The sequence below is a fragment of the Euprymna scolopes genome, chromosome 7 (genome assembly GCF_053919585.1).
Source record: "Euprymna scolopes isolate OS-2025 chromosome 7, ASM5391958v1, whole genome shotgun sequence".
Classification (NCBI taxonomy): domain Eukaryota; kingdom Metazoa; phylum Mollusca; class Cephalopoda; order Sepiida; family Sepiolidae; genus Euprymna; species Euprymna scolopes.
In genome coordinates, this window is record NC_136488.1 from 105427792 (window position 1) to 105447999 (window position 20208).

General features: G+C 30.8%; 1 protein-coding gene across 1 annotated transcript in view; it reads left to right on the plus strand.

Moving 5' to 3' along the window:
• The window catches only part of LOC145279876 (solute carrier family 35 member E1 homolog), an 84272-nt gene that overhangs the window by 55189 nt on the left and 8875 nt on the right, over positions 1 to 20208 (plus strand). The window contains exons 2-3 of the mRNA XM_080131335.1: positions 4707 to 4777; positions 5742 to 5879. Of these exons, the coding sequence (XP_079987461.1) occupies positions 4707 to 4777; positions 5742 to 5879 (209 nt within the window). The remainder of the gene's footprint in view (positions 1 to 4706; positions 4778 to 5741; positions 5880 to 20208) is intronic.

Sequence of the window (20208 nt, forward strand, 5' to 3'; positions counted from 1 at the left end):
CGATGTTAAAATTTCTTAAAATCGGAAAAACAAAAACAAAAAAGAAAACGCGAATGTGATGGATAAAAAAAACAGAAAAGCGAACGTTAAAACTTATTTAAAAAATTTGAAAAAAAAAAAACATCGAACGTGAAAAAAAAGCTTAAATAACCCTGTGTCAATATTAAACCTTTAAAAATCGAAAAAAAAAAAAAATAAAAAGACATCTCACACCACAATTCGAACTCACAACCTTTAGATAAAGTGTGCAAAAAAATCTGACGCGTTACCCGCTCGGCCAATAAAGAACAACTGAAACATGTTTGAATTTATTTAAGTATTAAAAACAGAATTGACACATGCTCGCAATAAAAGTTAACTCGGCTACTTCTATTTGACCTCATTAATGAGGTCAAATAGAAGTAGTGGAGTTAACTTTTGCTGCGGGACAGCTTTTGGGTTTGTTTACCCAACTTTGGCTGGTTGTTTCCCCAAGATGTTGGAGAGGGGGAAACCAGCCACCCATTGTCCAGATTGAATAGCAATTGTCTGATATAAGGAGTTTGGCCCCACATTGATCAAAGCTGATTGCTTCTGGACGTTCCCTGGTGCCGGGAACAATTCTTAGCTTTGAATTAGTTTCGGTTTTATACAAAAAAGCTGAACGAACATAAGACGGGCTGAAATAGCAATAATTTTGTAAAAATCGATGTAAATAAATCTAGACGCAACGCGCATTCGCAAATCGTACATATTATGATCTAGGGGCTATATAAATAGTTCTAAGTGATAGTTACCCCCCCCCAGGAAACGGTGAAAAAAGCCTTTTTGAGACATACAAAAGAATCGCGCGCATTTGCTTTTTATATAGATAATAATTTTTTATATATATAGATAATAATCATTTTTTATATAAATAGATAATAATCATTTTTTATATAAATAGATAATAATAATAATAATGATAATAATAATATACAGTGTCACAATTCGATTGCAACGATGACAAAACTACATGAATTGCTTTTGCATCTACCCTTTTCTCCAGATCTGCTGTTTGCCGATCTCAAAAGAATGTTCTAGGAAAAGAGATTTTGCTCCAGTAAAGAAATGATATCAGAAAGTGAGTTGTATTTTGAGGCCAAATCTTTCTACACCAAAAAGCATCAAATTGTTACAGAAGTGTTGGAATCAGTTTTTCACCCTACAAAAGAGACTGTGTTAATGAATAAAGTCAAATGTTGCCGAAAAAATTGTTTTGTTAGTTAGGGTCATGGCATATTGAGTGGCGTGTTTAACAATGTTAAAAATATGTGCCACAAACGTTTTTGATTCTTTGTCAAATTAACTTTAGTTGACAAAGATGAATGAGAATGCGTACTTCAAGTCAGATGACAAAAGGATGGACTCTCACAGTTATAGGAAAGATGTTAATACTTCAAATTCCGGGACTTCAGAATTAGTGTCACAGTGTAAAATTACATACAGCATTTTAAAATGTTAACAATTTCATATATAATGATATTAATTCTGAGCTGCTAAGTTAAAAAAAAAATTAAATGTACTCTTATCTTCATTAAAAACCAGCAATCTACAATTAATTTAAGAGCATTAGATATAGAATCGGAAATGTGATACAAATGAATACATTCTTTTTTTTATTTTTTATTTTAACACAAAATGATCATTAGAAAAGTTGCAAAAATGAAAAAAAGGTATAATTAAGATGGAGGATTCTGTTATTTTTAACAGTGTTTGCTTATAGATGCATGGCTTACCTAACTAATATTTGTTTGAATTAAAGAATGCTGCCTTAATACACACAATATTTCCCCTATTACGTTTCATTTATGTATTTGATTTTATTGCTCTATATGTTATTTGAAGTGGATTGGAATTATCATATGCTAACCCTCTCTCTGTCTAACAAAGAATTATATACACTCTTGATGTTATGTTTTAACTTCAAAGTTACCTTGTGTTGATAAAGAGACTTGATATCATTAAAAATCCATATCATCTCAGAAACGCTCATACATGAAACTATTGTTTACATTGTATTCCTGGAATACATGTTATAAATTTATTTACCTTGCAATATATATATATATATATATATATATATATATATATATATATATATATATATATATATATATATATATATTAGGTGTACTCTATGGGGAAGATGCTCTATTTGTGATTAGATCGACTAATAGAAAATATATGAAAAAGCTAGAAAGAGGTGACTAACATAATGGCATAATTTTGTTTACTTCAATTGACTTTACACATAAGTATTAAAGTAAATATGAATCTTTACTTATTTTCATACTCCAGAGAACTTTGTCACATGCTTGAAAACAAAATTCTGCCATTTATTATGGTTAGGAGTGGCATGCCAGTCTTGACTTATCTTTTTGGCAATCATCCTCTTTATCTTTTTTGAATTAAATCTTCTTTATATAATTTGTTTACATAGTTGGAGTTTGGTAGCTGGGAAACCTATTCAAACCACATTAATCTCTGTTTTTCAAACCATATTCGTAGATCTGTTAAAATTAAGCCTTTTTGTGATATCTGCATTTCTGCATCTATCTCACGTTACTTCAATGATAGTCCTTAAACATTTCAGTTCAAAGATATTCAGCTTACTTTCATACTATGTTAGTTTAGTTTTATATTTCACTTTCATATACAGCAATAGGAACAGCCAATGCATTTGCATTGGAAAATCTGAACTTCAGAAACATTGATACGCCTTTACATATCTTTTCTGTTAGACATCCTACTCCATATCTTTTTTTTTTTCTTTTAGACGCCCAAATGTAAAAGTTGCTATTTCTATTCTTCTCTCAGGTGATTCTAGGACCACTGCGACAAGAAATACAGAATCACACACTTTTCAGTTCTTTCTAATATTAATGAATAATGATTATAAACTGTTATTGTTGAATGGCTAGATATGAAAATACTATTTATTTGGAAATGTTACTAAACAGACCCTGTATTAGTTATATTTTCATTCTTTCTGTAAACAAAGTGTCAATAATCCCAAATAATTTCTTTGGAAAAATTATATTTGAAGACTAATTCTTTCTTTGGTCATTGAAACATATTCAACCAGTATATATGCTCTGTAGCCAGAAATATAATTTCATTAAGTTTGTTATATAAAACAATTTGAACTATATTATGAGAGAGATATACCTTAAAATATATTTTGATGTAAACTGTATGATGTGCAAACTTTGACAAACATGTTAAAAAAAATTATACTTCGCCAGTGTTCACATTCATTACCTATTTCAATAAAGAACGTATAAAATCATAGAATTCTATCAAAAATTAAATTTTATCATATTCAAATTATCATTTCTGATGACCTACAGAAGAAAAAAAAAATCATCCCTGGTAAAGTTTATAAAAATGTGCCCACATTACACACTATGTTGCCTAGAAAAAAAATAAATGAAAGTTGAAAAATAAATTACAAGGGATACAAATGTTCAGCTTATGCCCAACTAGTTAACCAAGTTTGTTTCATTTTCTATTGCCCCTTTCATTCCTCTTCTAGGCCATATTTACTCAGTCTAATTATGAAAAAACTAAAATTATAATTAAGCTGTAATATCTTTAAGACAGATAAAATCCTTTTTGACTTCAAAGTATCATTTTTGTTTTTTTTGGGGGGGGAGCAGGATACCTTTCACACCTCGTCTAAATTTGCCCTCATGAGGAGACAAATAAATGCATTGAGAAACCTATAATTTGATACATATTCTGAGGATTTAATGAGAAATGCTGTCCTTTTTCTAACTATCATTTTTTATTGATTTTTTTTTTTCTGCATCTCTCGTTTTGCCCACTAATATTGTCTGAAGAAACTGAAATTTTGCAAAAATCTCTGAATTAATGTCCTCTACATTTGGTATGAATTTCATTGAAATCAGATATACATATTTGAAGTTTTAAAGAGGTTCTGCCCTCATGGCTCCCTTAAAGAGAAGATTCAGTTCACTGAGAAGCATGTAGAGATTCTGGACCACATTTTTTCTTCTTCCCCAGTAAATTGTATACATATGATTTAAATTTCATCATGATAGGATATATTTGAAGCATTAAAAATTGTTTCTATTGTTACCTTCGGAATACGCTTAAATATTCAGGAATACTTCCATTGTCTTCCTTGCAAAATATACACTTTTTCATGTTATTTGGATTCTTCAGACGACTGTTCTCATTTTGAATGTTATTTTCATGTTTTGGTTGATGTAACACTCGACCTTTCAGTGTATCCGATCGAACTCGGGAATCAGCCTGGAATTTTGAATAGAAGCCTTTATTTAATCTCCAGGGGTAGCATGCTCTCGTTTTATCAGTCATGACTGGGTAGAAGTCCTAAATAATTTGCAATTATATTTTTGAGTGTCACCTGATCCTTTAACCCTCAGAAGAATGTAACTTACAATTGAATTTTACCAAATACCTTATCTGCTACAACTACTATGGGTCCTTGCAGAGTCCGAAAAAGTCCAACTAATACCAATAATCAGATAATACTGATAATCAAATAATACCAATAATACCAATAATCACTCCTCATCTCAAAAATTGAGAACCAAAATACACTTTTTGTTTTATGTACATTTTCTACACATTAACATTTTTATATGTAAGATATATGTTGTGACTATATAACTAAAGTTCTTTTTTTTTTATTTCAGTTAAAGCAACATTGCCATTATTTACAGTAGTTTTATCGAGAATATTATTGGGAGTAAAACAGTCGGTGAGAGTAAGTATATTCAAATTATTTTAAAGATTCTTAACTGTAGCTAACTAGACATCATTGGCAGGAAGGTGATGATGGCTCAGTGGTTAACAACGTGGGTTGACCACCTAGACATGTCAAGTTTGTACCCAGTTCATTCCACAGAAACGCTTTCACTTAGGAATTTTGTCAATCTTCATGTAGTCTCTCATAAATACCTGATATTCTTGTAGAATGAATTCTTAAGACAAACATGTTGAAAAAAACTTTTAAAGTTTTAGAAAGATATCGCAAATGAATGCCAACAAAAATCATCATGAATGATGATCAACAAACAAACATCGTTGGCAGTTTTACGTTCCCCACCCCCTGCCAAATTTTACTTTTTTATTTTCGTTATACATTTTTAAGTTTGATGTTAAAAGAAAATGTAATTACAATTAACTGTACCTATCTGCCATTGCCCAGGAGCAAAAAGCGAAATGACTGAGTGAGTAAGAAGCAGAAATTAATTTTGATGACTTGAAATTCTTAATCAAATTTGTAAAAAAATTTGTATTTGTGGTAATTAATACTAAAACTTCTTTTTAATGTTAAAAAAATATAAACATGCTTTTTAGATATTTATTTTTTTGAAGGAACTAGGGAAATTACATCTTTACTTCTGTTTAATGTTATTCAGCAAGTAAGGAAAAATATCTCCACTCTAAGTTTTCTTAACTGGAATAAGTATTTTCATAAAAAAGTCTTAATTAAAATAAAATATATTTGTGCCAATAAAGGGATAAAACAAAATAATAGATTAGTCTGAAATTAAGTATTGATATGACAGATGAATTGCTGTTTGGGTCTGACTTTGAAAATCCAGCAAGATAACTTTGTAGATTTTTCAAAAGAATATCTTAACTTTTCTAAAACTGATCACACCATATTTCTTAAAAACATGTTTTTTTTTTATTGTTTTCTGTTTTTTTTTATTACCTTTCAGATCTACCTGTCATTGCTGCCTATCATTGGAGGAGTTATCATAGCAACAGTTACAGAATTATCATTTGATATCGTAGGCCTTTTGAGTGCCCTCTTATCTACCATGGGCTTTTCTTTGATGACAATTTATTCAAAAAAGGTAAGAGTTTATCAAAATTGAAGTTAGAAATTGACTATGTATTATTACTGAAAATGTAAAAATAAAAAATTCTATCTCAGTTAAAAATGATCACCTGAGAGTGGTTGATGGCTTGTTAATAGAATTTATTAGTTTTATTGACAAAAAGAAATATTCCTATGAAATTCAAATTCCTGGGATCTGAGGATAAATTATATTATATTGGTCAAAATCACTGTTTTGACCATAATTCGGCAAAGAAATATAGTCTAAAAGTGGTTGAAATGGAATTTAATCACAGATAAAATGTTTAAAAAATTTCCAAATCTCAGACTGTGAGGGCTTTCTTGTTTTTTGAGCCTCAAATGTTTTTTTTTACATAGTAAAAAATTGGAATTCCTACAATTGTTTTTTTTTTTATCTAGTAAAAAAAAATTGGAATTCCTACAATTTAGACAAGGGAATAACCCAATTTATATGACACTGTCTGGAATAAATTTGATAATTTTTAATATTTAATTTGGAACCTTTTGAAGTATTTAACAATGGTAACATGTAGTGGATAGCTGTTTCTGTGTATTATTGGTGGGTTTGAGAGCCAGCAAGCATGGACAACTAGAAAGCACTAGGGTTTTGGATGAGAGCATCATGATGGTTCGTACTTAGTTGCAGTTTAGTGTTTCTTGAATACTTTGTGTAAGATATGACTATATGATGAAAATTGTGATGCAAAGCAAGATTGTTAAATCGAGAGTTGAAAAAGTAAATGGAGCAATGGATGAGAAGATGGACTGTTGATGTTCAGTCAAGTACAGCAGGTCACTTGCTGTAAACATAGACACATGACAATACGAGATGTATGTGTTTATATAATTAACAAAAAGAAATGTTTTTTTAAAACCAGAAGAAAAGCTTTATCATGATCAGAAATTATCAACCAAGAAACAACAATGGATGAACAACTACATACAGACAGTTCAATGGGTTTGAAACACTACACATTCAAAACATTACCAAGCAAACAATATGAAAGAGCTTTTTCACAGGACTGACCCAAATAGCTTAATCTTTCTTGAAGAAACAGTTTACATAAAAACATTTAAAATAAAATAAAAAAATATTCATAAAATTCTGAATAAACAAAAGAATTTTATGCTTCAAATAATCTCAAACATAAAAGGAAATATCTTTTATGCAAAAGAAAATTGCCTGTCTGTGTGTCTGTCCAGCTAAAAAACAATAGTCTACAAAGCTGATGTATATTTTTTTTTGCCTTGTCTCTGACAAAATAAAGGCACATTTTTACTATTAGTCATTCTTTTTTGGGGTCAGAAATTAGTCAGTTGGGTAGACATTTTGGATAATGAGTATGTGCAACCAGTTTAATATTATAAATACTATGAAAGATTTATTTTTAATACTTTAATTAATTTATCTACATTATTATTATTATTATTATTATTATTATTATGATGATGATGATGGTGATGTCGTCGTCTTTCTTTCTTTCTTTAATATGCCTTTTAGGGTGAATCTCCACTTTTTTTTTTTACTAGGAGGTCACCATTTATCAAAGCCCAATGGCCAATCAAAGATAAGGATTAATGAGTGTTGGGCAAAATGTGAAACAACATTGTGATGATCAGTAATGGTGAAACTAGCATAGGATTTGATTATTTAAGAGGATGGCTCAACAAGAACTTTTCCAACTATCTTCTTAATTCAACCTTAAAAAAACATTTCACTGAACATTTACACTTTGAATATCAATCAAATTTTATTAAATATTTCATCCGATAGTCCCCAAAATTCCCTCTTGATTTCTTTTTTACTATTTTTTTCTGAATAATTAAATTTCATCTTAAAATGTTATATTCCCTTATTCTTTATCTGATATGACAGCTTGTCTCTATTAATAAAAAAGTCAATAGAACTTTGCAAATCGAACAAGTATATTAAAATAATCTGTCATAGTTATAAAGTTTCAATTAAATCGTTTTTCATCTTTCTTTGTAGTAAAGTAGCTTATCCTAATTTCTAAACCTTTCCTCCAAATGAAATCTTTTATTATTATTATTATTATTATTATTATTATTATTATTATTATTAACTTGCTCATTCTTCTTATGAGTTCTAATCTCTCTCCCTCTAACTGTAATCTTTTACTCTTTTTATTAGTTTCTGCACAAACTAGATGCAAATGAGTGGTTGGTGAAAGTTGTTCAAGTGACATACATAGAAATGCTCAAGTTATGTTAGAATTAACAGCACCAATATTGATAGCTTTAATGTTAAACTAGGAGTTCATCATTGTTCTGTACTGAGTTTGTTGTTTTTCAAGCATTTTCCAGGGAATTTCATAGATTGTCCAGAAGAGATGCTGCATGCTGATGGTTTAGTACTTGTTTATGAAACAATGAAAGAGCTACTTATTAAAGACTTGAAGGAATGCTACGAAAATGAAAGGTTTGAAAATGAATGTTACTATAAACAAAGTGATGATCAGTAGTTGTAGTGTTGGAAAGCTCCTCAAAAGCCGAAAGTTTCCTGGTTCAGTTTGTGGAAAGGGAGTTAAAAGCCATTCAGTTTTTTGTGGTAACTATACATTGGATATAAGAAATGCAGTGGAATTAATGGTTTGTTGAATGAGAATAACCAGTTTGTGTACAAGAAATGTAAGACAATGGAGATTAAAAATTCAGATATGGATAAAGTATATTTGAATGTGGCAAAGCTATTGAAGTTGAAACTTTTGTTACTTTGGCATTAGAATTGGAACATAGGGTAGAATAAGTGCTAGTGTGGTTACAAGAGTTCAGAGTGGATGGAGTAAGTTCAAAGAACTGTTATCATTTCTAATCAAGTGAGCATTATGATTGTTAACCAAAAGAAGAATCTATCCGGCATGTATATGAAGTGTGATGATGTATGCAAATGGAACTTGAACCAATGAGAGTTAAGGACATGCATTACATGTAAACAATGATAGATTTAGATTTGGTGCCTCCGAGGATGATTAAATCTGGAGAGTATAGAAAGATGTGTGCACAACAAGAAACTTCATTGATATGATTGTGATGAAAGAATTGTCGAAGTTCTTTAGTAGATGTAGTAAGTATATTTAAAATATATATATAAGTACAAGTATATTTAATATATAATAGTAATATATATATATATAAGTACATATAATATAAATATATTGAAAATAAACTTTAGCAAAATATGTTCTTATATTGCCCATAACAAGGTACAACAATTGCAAATGAAAATTGGCTAGTCAGAAGTTAAGTTTGATTTGTCAGCTTAAATGCTACTTGGGTCTGACTTTGAAATTCTGACAAGATAACTATAAAGTAATTGTCTGTATTTTTGAAATGTGGTGTTTTCATTGATTGAGATTGTCGGACTGACTTCCTCATCTTGGTTGTTATAGACACAACGTTTCGCCCTGCCAACCATGTCTGGATGGAGAGGGGGGATCATCGCTTCTATGGGATGAAGTAAAAATAATGGTCAGAGAGACCCACTGGAAAGTGGGAGAACTTGAGGAAACAGCTCGCATGCTTGGACATAGCAGCCTGCTGAGCAAACCAAGCATAGAGCTGAATGCAATTTGGACACCTCTGATAGAGAGAGAAAGCCTTGAGTAGCGGCATGGGTTTAACATTAACAAAAACCAACTGAGAATTGTCCTGGTGACATATGGCCGGGTGGTTCTAGACGTTGTGTCGGAGTTTACAGTTACCTAAAGGTGCTGAGTTCAATCCTGAGTGGGGGCGGTGAAAGGTAACATTTAGGACAGAGAATCAGCAGCTGTGTCCCAGAGCCTGGCTGGGGTCCGAACACGGTGCCCTCATGGTGGTAGTAAAGGGTTGGGTTCGATACAGGGGTTCGATACAAGGCACCTGGTGAAGGCCGGAGGGCAGGGCGGCCGAAACATTGTGTCTATAACAACCAAGATGAAGAAGTCAGTCCGACAATCTCAATCAATAACTATAAAGATTAGAAGATTTTTAAATTTTCTATAAACTATTATAAAGTTATAGTATTTTAGGAATTTGTTTGTATACAAATAGAAATGTGATTGATAAGAAAGGAATGGACAGAATACATTTTACGAAAGCAATAATTTTAAAGATATCAGTATCTGAGTTTAAAATCTCATGTAAATCTAAAGGATTTTTTTAGATTGAATATGTGTTTTATAAATTTATAAAAATTACTTTAATAGCACAAAAAACATTGCATGAATCTATATAATACTAAAACTCTATGGATCTTGTATGTTTGCAATCAGATTTCCGGTTTTCAACATCCGGTTGCGCATGCGTAAATAGCAACGTCTTCAATCCGTTATTCCAATTCCGGAATTTTTATATCGCTTTTAATACAAACAATTTCATTTAATTTGATCAAATAGTTTTTTGTTTTTTTTTAACGGCTAAAAACATTCAACTTCGTAAAGTCTGTCGCAGTTTCAAAAAAACTTCTCCCTTTTAAAAAACAAAAGTAAACAAACAAGAAAAACAACACTCATTATTAATAGAAGCAGCGGCGGTGAAAGAAAACACCTCTCACTTTCCCTCTAATAGATTTCAACACTCCTACTCCCTTTGTTTTCGTTACGTACGCGAGAAATCTTTAATTCATGTCATTATAAATAAATAATTTTATAACATCAACCGTAGTTTTTTTTTTTTTTTTAACGGCTAAAAACATTCAACTTCGTAAAGTCTGTCGCAGTTTCAAAAAAACTTCTCCCTTTTAAAAAACAAAAGTAAACAAACAAGAAAAACAACACTCATTATTAATAGAAGCAGCGGCGGTGAAAGAAAACACCTCTCACTTTCCCTCTAATAGATTTCAACACTCCTACTCCCTCTGTTTTCGTTACGTACGCGAGAAATCTTTAATTCATGTCATTATAAATAAATAATTTTATAAAATCAACCATAGTTTTTTTTTTTTTTTTAACGGCTAAAAACATTCAACTTCGTAAAGTCTGTCGCAGTTTCAAAAAAACTTCTCCCTTTAAAAAAACAAAAGTAAACAAACAAGAAAAACAACACTCATTATTAATAGAAGCAGCGGCGGTGAAAGAAAACACCTCTCACTTTCACTCTCATAGATTTCAACACTCCTACTCCCTCTGTTTTCGTTACGTACGCGAGAAATAGTTACGTGTATGTGTGAGAGAGAGAAAAAGGGAGCGATGTAAAACTGGATAGAGTTATCCCCCTTAACTAATGCAGACCTTTTTACTAGAGGGCGTTATTACAAAAAAATTTCTTTTTCTTCTTCCCATGTTTTTTAAAGTCGTCTGCTTACATTTTCAAACGGAAAGCTGAATCGGTAAATGCACACATTTCTATTACATTAAATAGTGTTTTCCTTTGTTGTTTTTAAACAGCAAATACTTGAATCATATGTTTTATACATATTAAATCCATTTTTTAAATCCAATATTTTAAATTCATCAGAAGTTTTTACACAAAAACGGAAAGCCGCATTGCTAAATGCACACGTTTCTATTACATTAAATAGTGTTTCCTTTTGTTGTTTTTTTAACAACAAATACTTGAATCATATGTTTTACACATATTACATCCATTTTTTAACACATTTAATATTTTAAATTTTTCAGAAGTTGTTACACAAAGCTGTAACAAATTATTTTACATTCTTTGTAGAACTTTACTAATATGTCACACAACCAAATAAAAAGTAAAAAACCCAAAATCAACGACGAAACCAATGTGGATCAGCAACAAGCTGGTCCCTCTGGCATGCCACAACTTACTGAAACTGAACAACAAAGACGAACTCGACTGATTCGTTCTAGAGAAACGTATAAACTTCAAAGAGCTTCTGAAACAAGTGAACAAAGAGAAATTCGCTTGAAAAAACAAAGGGAAAAATATTATAGATATCGAAATTTAGAAACGCCGCAGCGAAGAGAATACCGACTGAGCATGCAAAGAATGCGAACACAAGAGACAAGAAATAATGAAACAACAAAGAGGAGAGAAGAGAGACTGAACAGGCAGAGAATTAGAGCTGAGCAAAGACGAGCTAGCGAGACAGCACAACAAAGAGAAGAGAGACTGAGTAGCCAAAGAATAAGAGATGAACGAAACCGAGGTGACGAGAATGTTGTGGAAATAAACAACATACTTGCTTTGCGAAATAGTCAATATAATTTACAGCGCAGAGCAAACTTACAGGGAAATGTTGGAAATTTGAATAAGCTATGTTCTCATTGTAAAGCAAAACTTTTTGTTGGAGAAACTGCACATTTTTGTTGCATGAATGGCAAGGTTAGATTGCCAAAGTTGCACAAGTTGCCACATGAACTCTATTATTTGTATGCTGATCAAGGTGAAGAAGCTCGCCACTTCAGAAGACACCTGAGACAATATAATAGCCTGTTTCAAATGACATCTTTTGGTTGCAAAGAAATCAAGCCACAACACGGATGGAATCCATCTATAGTTATTCAAGGGCAGATTCATCACTATATTGGATCATTATTACCTGAGCCAGACAATCAAGCTCAGTTTATTCAGATATACTTTCTTGACAAAGAATATAGTATTGATGTTCGGATGAATATGTACCCGAACATTGAGTTACGTCGGAATATCATAGAAAATATTGAGTATATTCTAAGACGTGCTAATATCTATGTGACTGCATTTCAACAAACTAAGGACATGATATACAACATACCTAATGCAGTTATTGTTATAGATCCTACGAGGAAACCGATTAATGAGTATGAAAGGCGATACAATAATCAGATTTATATATATAAATTTATATATATAAATTAAATGAAAAAAGTTACATTTTATTTTCATTTTCTATTTAAAAAGCCATTATTAACATGTGGAGAGTGTTTTTTTTATTATTCTGTACTTTCAACTAACAATTTCATTTAAAAGATGATATATCAAAATTTGAATTTAACTATAATAAGGATTATGATACCTGTTCAGTGCATATTTACCTATAAGTATGACCAACCACTTATAATTCAGTAACTGTAATTTAAAAAAAAATAACAATTATAATAAACAGAACGACTCATAGAAATCTATCTATATTCTTTTTTCATTTTAATATACTTTCATAGAAATGCTTCTGTTATGTAAAAAAAAACTATTTTCTTTATGCCACAAGTGTCACGCTCATACATGAATTCCATAGCTAATATAACGTACTGACCCAACGGGTCACGGGTGGTCTAGTATCTTATAAAATTAAGTTAACTCTTTTATAATTTATAAAAAAAAAGTAAATAAAGGGTATTCAAGATTAGTTCAAAGTGAATTATTTTCTTATATAAAAGGAGCTTTGTATGTGAGTTTGTTCTCTATGAACTTGAAAACAGCTCGGCCAATTTTTATGAAATTTCACACAAAGGTACTTTATGTAACTGACAGTGTTTTTAGATAGTTATTTTTATCAGAATGGCTTTGATAAGTATCGATAATCAGAATAATCCGATTAAATAAAGAATGGGCGATTTTGACCAAAATTAACACCTTACACAGCCCAACATTACAAGTGCATTTGAGAAGTTTTATTAACACATAAGCGGAAAGGCTCGATATATAAAATTGACAGTAGGTTCTTTGATATGACAAGGGTGCGTTCGAAATGAATGTTTCTGTTTAAAGCACAATTGCATCATGATACTTAATTTTTTCATTTGAAACTTAAATTCAAACCATTATCACCGCACAAGCAGTAATGCCAGGCATATAAAATCAAATCGGTTCTTTGATATGACAAGGGCACATTCAAAATGAATGTTTCTATTTAGAGCACAATTGAAGTATGACTTTTGCATTTTAAACTTTAATTCAAGCCATTATATATAAAAATATTTTTATAAAATCAACAGTAGGTTCTCTACAGTGCAATATAAATTACAATGTATTGTGAACTAAGCCATTGCAAAAGGAATGTGGAGTTTGCTCGCAGTGCACTGTGATGGGTCCCCAACTAGAGCAAGTTATCGATTTCACTGAAAAATGGGTGATTTCATCGATTTCAATGACAATAAAAATATATAAGTGTGAGATATTTGTTGATCATAATTCAATCCTGGGCAATGCGAGATAACCTGCTAGTTTTTGTATAAAAACATAATTTCTAATGCTTTTTTTTTTGTAAATAAAAGCAATACATAAATATCTTCATCATAGTTACTTACTCTCTCAAGCAAATCTAATATATAAAAGGTTATATATCTGTCTCCATATTTTCAAACTCTATCTTCTCCGAAACTAAAAGTCACAGAATGGCATTAGGGACCTCAAATGACTGGATTTTTTACAGACCGTTCTTTTATGGGTCATTAGCCGGTTAAAATAGTTTTTAAGGGGTCAAAAATGGGTCAAAATTTAAAAAAATTATTATACATTTTGTAAATTTATCTTAGTTCATTTTTAATTTTTAATCAGTTCATATGCGTATCACATTGGTATAGTTTCGGTTTTGATTCTAACTTTTTTTTTTTACTTTTAGAATCACGACTCTATACAAAATCTGGACAAATTAAAATATCATATTTAAGCGTATTTTATGCACAGGCAAAGCTGCCACCGACTTCTCCACTAGTCTAATTTATAAAACTCACTATGGCTGTCTGTCTCTATATTTTCAAACTCTATCTCTTCCGAAATTAAAAGTCACAGAGCAGCGCTAGAGGCCTCAAATGATTGGATTTTTTATGGCTCATTCTTTTATGGGTCTTTAGCCGGTTAAAATAATTTTTAGGGTGAAAAATGAGCCAAAATTGAAAAACTCCTTATACATTTTGTACATTCATCTTAGTTTATTTTTAATCAGTTCATATATTGCATATATGCAAAATCTGGACAAATTAAAATATATTTAAGCGTATTTTATGACCAGGGAAAGCCCCCCTCCCTCCCCTGCTAGTACTAAATATATTTTTTCACAAAATTTGACAAATACATTTTTTTTTATATATATATATATAAAGCGTTAGAATCTAACTAAAGATGATACTGTACAAACATTGTTCAAGGAGTTGTTATAGACTAATAATATTTTAATGTTCCAGACTGTTTTCTTTATATTGGTTATTTCCATGTTCACAACTGTAAGTACAATGCAGTAGTGCTACCAAGACAAACTGTCAGAAGATACTGACTTCCTGACCTAAAATAAATCAAACATTGATGTTATTGTTTTGTTCCTTTCCTTTCACAAAACTCAATCATATTCTGCAAAGTCAAAACAACTTTTTCCAAAATTAATGGATTTGACATTAACCTGAAAAGGGTTGATATTCTTTAAAACAAAGCAACCAACTGAAAATGTAGTACATCGGTTGTAAAAATGGCAATAAAATGCAGAATCAGTATGAAAACAATAATTAAAACCATTGGGTAATGTTCTTGTTTATTAGCATTGTTTGTTTATATATATATATATATATATATATATATATATATATATATATATATATATAATAAAATGGAAGAAATTATTCCCCTTCAGAAAAAAAAACAGTTCTTGTTCATAAGCAGTGTTGATATATATATATATATATATATATATATATATATATATATATATATATATATATATACACATAAATTGAATTATTGAAAAATAATAAAACTGTTAGAAGACATACAATACAATTTTTACTTATGTGGCTTTTTAATGGTTTTATTATTTTCAATAAAAAAAATAATTTTTAATGGTTTTATTATTTTCAATAAAAAAAATAATTTTTAATGGTTTTATTATTTTCAATAAAAAAACATAATTTTCTACTTGAGCAAATTAATTTCAAAACGGTTTCAAAATTATCAATTTTTCATGATTTGCCACGGACTTAAAATGCAGCAATCAGTTTATGCATTATTTGTTGGAATATTTGTTCAAAAGTTCCCAACAAAGTCTTTTAAGTTTTGTTTAGCCCGATAAGGCGAGAAGATGTAATTATGTAGGAAACAAAACTTTAGACCTTGGAGAAATGAAAAAAGAAAAGTCTTTTGTTCTCGATTATTATGTTGTGGTTATATAAAAGAAATCTGTTGCAATGCCACGTCATCTTTTCATTAATGAGGTTCTAACGAAAAGTGTCAAATGTGACAGATGGTATTTTGTCGACAAGTTAACATCTAGGTACATTATTGACATACGGATTTTATGTCACTTTTTGTTTTTAATGTCCTTATCTTTTCCATTTTTATTTTATGTTACATTTTGTTGATTTTCAAATCAATATGCACTTTTATTTTATTAAACTCTACCATGGTGCATTTGAAGGCCTTCTGTCTCAATTTTTTTAGCAGTATGTTTGCTTACTATAGATCTCATTTACATGATGAGAATTGCTATAATAAAGTAAGGATTTATTTTATACAACATTTTTCATTTTCTTAACAGCAATTTCCAAATCTTGTGTTTTTGCTATCAGGGCTGTCAATCCATGGCCAGTTATTTGCTTTAGGAATGATTTGCTGTGTGTGCCAGTCTGTTTGTTGCTATCAGTATCAGAATGTTGTTGTTGCTATCAGAACCTGGGCTAACTGGCTGTCTGAAGCAGGGTCTATCCATAACTCTCTATCACTCAGAATCAATTGCTTGCTGTTGAAATAAAGTAAATTCCTGGCTGTCTGCATTGTTGTTACAATGACATTCATCCTGTTTAGATTGAGCCGGCTTCTTGTTTGGCTTTACAGTCATGACAGTTGTGGCAAGGCTGCACAGAAGTGCTAGCCAATCAAAATTCTACTGTTAAAAGACTAACCACACATGAACCTGGGAGTTTGACCAAGTCTTCTTTACTATCAGTTTTGCAAATACTTGTTTCGACATTGCTAACTTAAATTTGTATTTTATATTCTACATTTATATCATCATTATTACTTCTGATTTAGTATTATTCTGAAGAAACTAAATGATTGTAGTGATATATTAAACTAGGTTAATGTTCAGAAGAGATGGAGACAGGTTATAAGTCATTTGAATCATCTGTAACTATAAGTCTGATTTTCATAAATTGGTACTTGTACAGTTTAATCAAGGCATTAAAAAATGAAGATATTGAAAAAAAAGTTTATATTGTACGTATCCGTTTTGGACTGAAGATCTCCGAAAAAATGTCACTTAATTTGATCGAGTATTTTTTTTTTTTACAGCGGAAAAACACATTTTTATGAGAATGCAATGAAGGTAGCCAGCTTTGAATTTTTTTAACTCACCACGGGGAGATAACTCAGTTTAAAGCGCCGACACTCCCTCCCCATTTTTAATACTAGTTTTTCTTCCTAAAAATCGAACATGACAACCTTTTGCTCGGTATCATAACAAATTGTTTTTTCGCTGTAAAAAAAAAACTACTTGATCAAATTAAGTGAAATTTTTTTTCTGAAACTTCATTCCATAACGGATACATACAATATAACCTTTTTTCGATATTTTTATTTTTTAATGTCTTGATTAAACTGTGCCAGTACCCATAAATCTTTTAGTTATCGTGTTGGCTATGAGTTGACAGTTTATCTTTTTCTTTTTTTTGGCTTCATTATTAAAAAGAAATTATGACATTTAAAGGGCAACATAATGGGGTGGGGGGAGTACTTGCTCCCCAGGAGAACAAAATTAATACAATACCTGCTTAAAATAGAGAATAGAAGCATATTACAATGAGCAGGACAGACACAAAATACATCTTGTCACTATTTTTATCTTTTGACGTGTGCATTTTATCTCACCTGGCAACCACCTGTGTGTGAAAGCTGTACCTGAGAATGTGAAAAACTAAGATATAAAATATTCTTTAGTTTTACAGTGTTTTTACAAAGATGGCTGATGAGCAGAGCTTTATCACTGTTGACTTATTAATTAGGTATGCACAGTATAATGCTGTATTGAAGTGAAATCTGACTAGTGATGGTTGTTGCATGAAGAGAAATAATATGATAGATATGTAATGCAAGTCTTGAAGACAGGCTTAGATCTGATCTTAAAGTAAGATGAAATCTGTATAATATCGGAAGATATGTTGCAGAACAAGACTCTGTTTGGTCACTTTTAAAGAATGGATGAGAAATGGATGTAGAACAGTTGAGGTAGTAGGGTCAGTTAGGGAGATAAAGGAAAACTTAGGAGGAAGTAATAAGGAAAGATAGATTTGTGAGAAAGAGGATAAAGACCTGGTGAGAAATACATTATTCTAGAAGTCAATTTCTAAAAGGCATCTGACACATGGCAGTTTGCAAAATAGACATGCCAACTGAATATGATGATCGGAAGGCCATGGTGGCAGAAATCAATAAATAATCAGGAGATATGTTCATATTTCTGAACATCTTTCTTTTTGTCTGATTATTACTCAATGGGTGACAATGTACGGCAAGGAGCAGTAAGAGGACAGGAATAGAATGGAGCAGTGATGTTTTAAACATATTGCATAAACAGAAGTCTGAGTTCAATCCCAATTCAGGACACTACATTTTCACTTTTTATTTCAATCACACTCAAAAATAGACTTCACTAAACAATATCCAAAAATAAATGAATAATGTAAATATTTTATTATGATGTAAAACAAAAAAATGAAGAAATGTAATATATTTCTTAATTTTTTTTTTTTTTTTTTTACAGAACGGATAATCTTGTTTATTTTTTTTTTTAATATTTTTACGGCCTAACCTTGCATAGTTTTACCTCCTAAAAATAAATCAAAATCTACATTTTTGGTGCTAATGCTTTTCAACGGTCTTTAAAGATAATATAAAAGAAGGAATTTTTTAAAAATAATAAAAAATTATTTTATCTTGGAAGATCACTTTCCTGTATAAATTTAATGTAAAATGAGAATCCACTTCTTCATGGCCATGCAGTGGTCAATGAGACATGTTATCATAAGCATTTTATCAAGCTTGGTGGTGGGGAGGGGGGCTAGAGAATGAGAGGGGGTCGCAAGTTCCAAACATTTTAAAAAGATGTAGAAATACTTCAAACATTTGAAGTGAGGGTGGGGGTTGGCTTAAAATTTATAACTCCACAGTTTCTACTTTTTTTCTTTTTTCTTTTTTAATAACATTTGCCTTGGCAAAAGGTCTCACCATTAAATATTATTTCCAGATATTTTTATGGCTGTTAACACACAAAAAAAAATCCAGGGTGGACCTATACATTGCCCCTCCCCCTTAGTTTTCAATAGATTATCCATTGGACACTAACCAACCTTATTATCAAAAAAAAAAAATTTCAATATTTTTAAGCAGATGCTCAGTTTTCTCTGTGTTGGAACCACTCGACGAGAACATGCACACTTCTCTTATATAAAGGATTTTTCATTTAATCTAAAGACAATGATGTTAAAACTTTATTGTCCAATGCATTCTGTATTGTTTTTACTGGTCACCATATTTGTTTTCGTGCGCGCATTCAGTTTTTGTGTGCACAAAAACAAACATGGCGACCAGTGAAAACAATACGGAATACATTGGATAATAGTTTTAACATCATTGCCTTTAGATTAATAAATGAAAAATACTTTAGTTTGTGTTTGTGTGTGTGTGTGTTAACAGCCCTAAAAATATCAGGAAATTATTAATATTCAACAGTGAGACCTTTTCAAAGCAAATCTTTAAAAGAAAAAAATGAAAAGCCTATCCCCAACCACCCACACAGACACACACGTTTTAGAAGTATTTCTAAGTGTTTTTAAAATGTTTGAAACTTATGAACCCCTACCCCACCTCATTCTCTTTTTTTGTCTCTCCCTGCCCCCAAACTGGAAAAAATGCTAATGATTGCATGTCTAGTTCAATGCTACATGGCTGAGAAGTGGGTGCCCATTTTATGTTAAATTTATATAGAAAAGTGATCCCCCATGTAAAATATTGAATTTTTATTATTTTAAAATATTCCTTCTTTTATATTATCTTTAAAGGCAGTTGAAACGTATTAGCCAAAAAAACAGATTTTGATTTCTTTTTAGGAAGTTAGCCAGCTGGGTTAGGTCATAAAAAAATACTTTTTTTGTGCACTTGTGAATGTAGATGGTATGGCGGTTACCATAGATTTTAACGACGTTTGAAAAAAGGGCCACCATTTCGGTCAGTCCCCTTTTTGGGGCACCTCCGAAATTAGAGAGAGAACAAGAGTGCTGAAAAAGAACGGTTGTGGAAAAGAAAACATTGGGTTATAATTAAGTGCGACAAGACTTTAGGATGGATGATTTTTTATAAAGGTTTCCAAGATATAGGGGTACAAAGAGGATAGTACATTTTTTTTGATAAAAGTCTTTACCCAGGGAAACTGGTCCGTCGCATGTTGATGC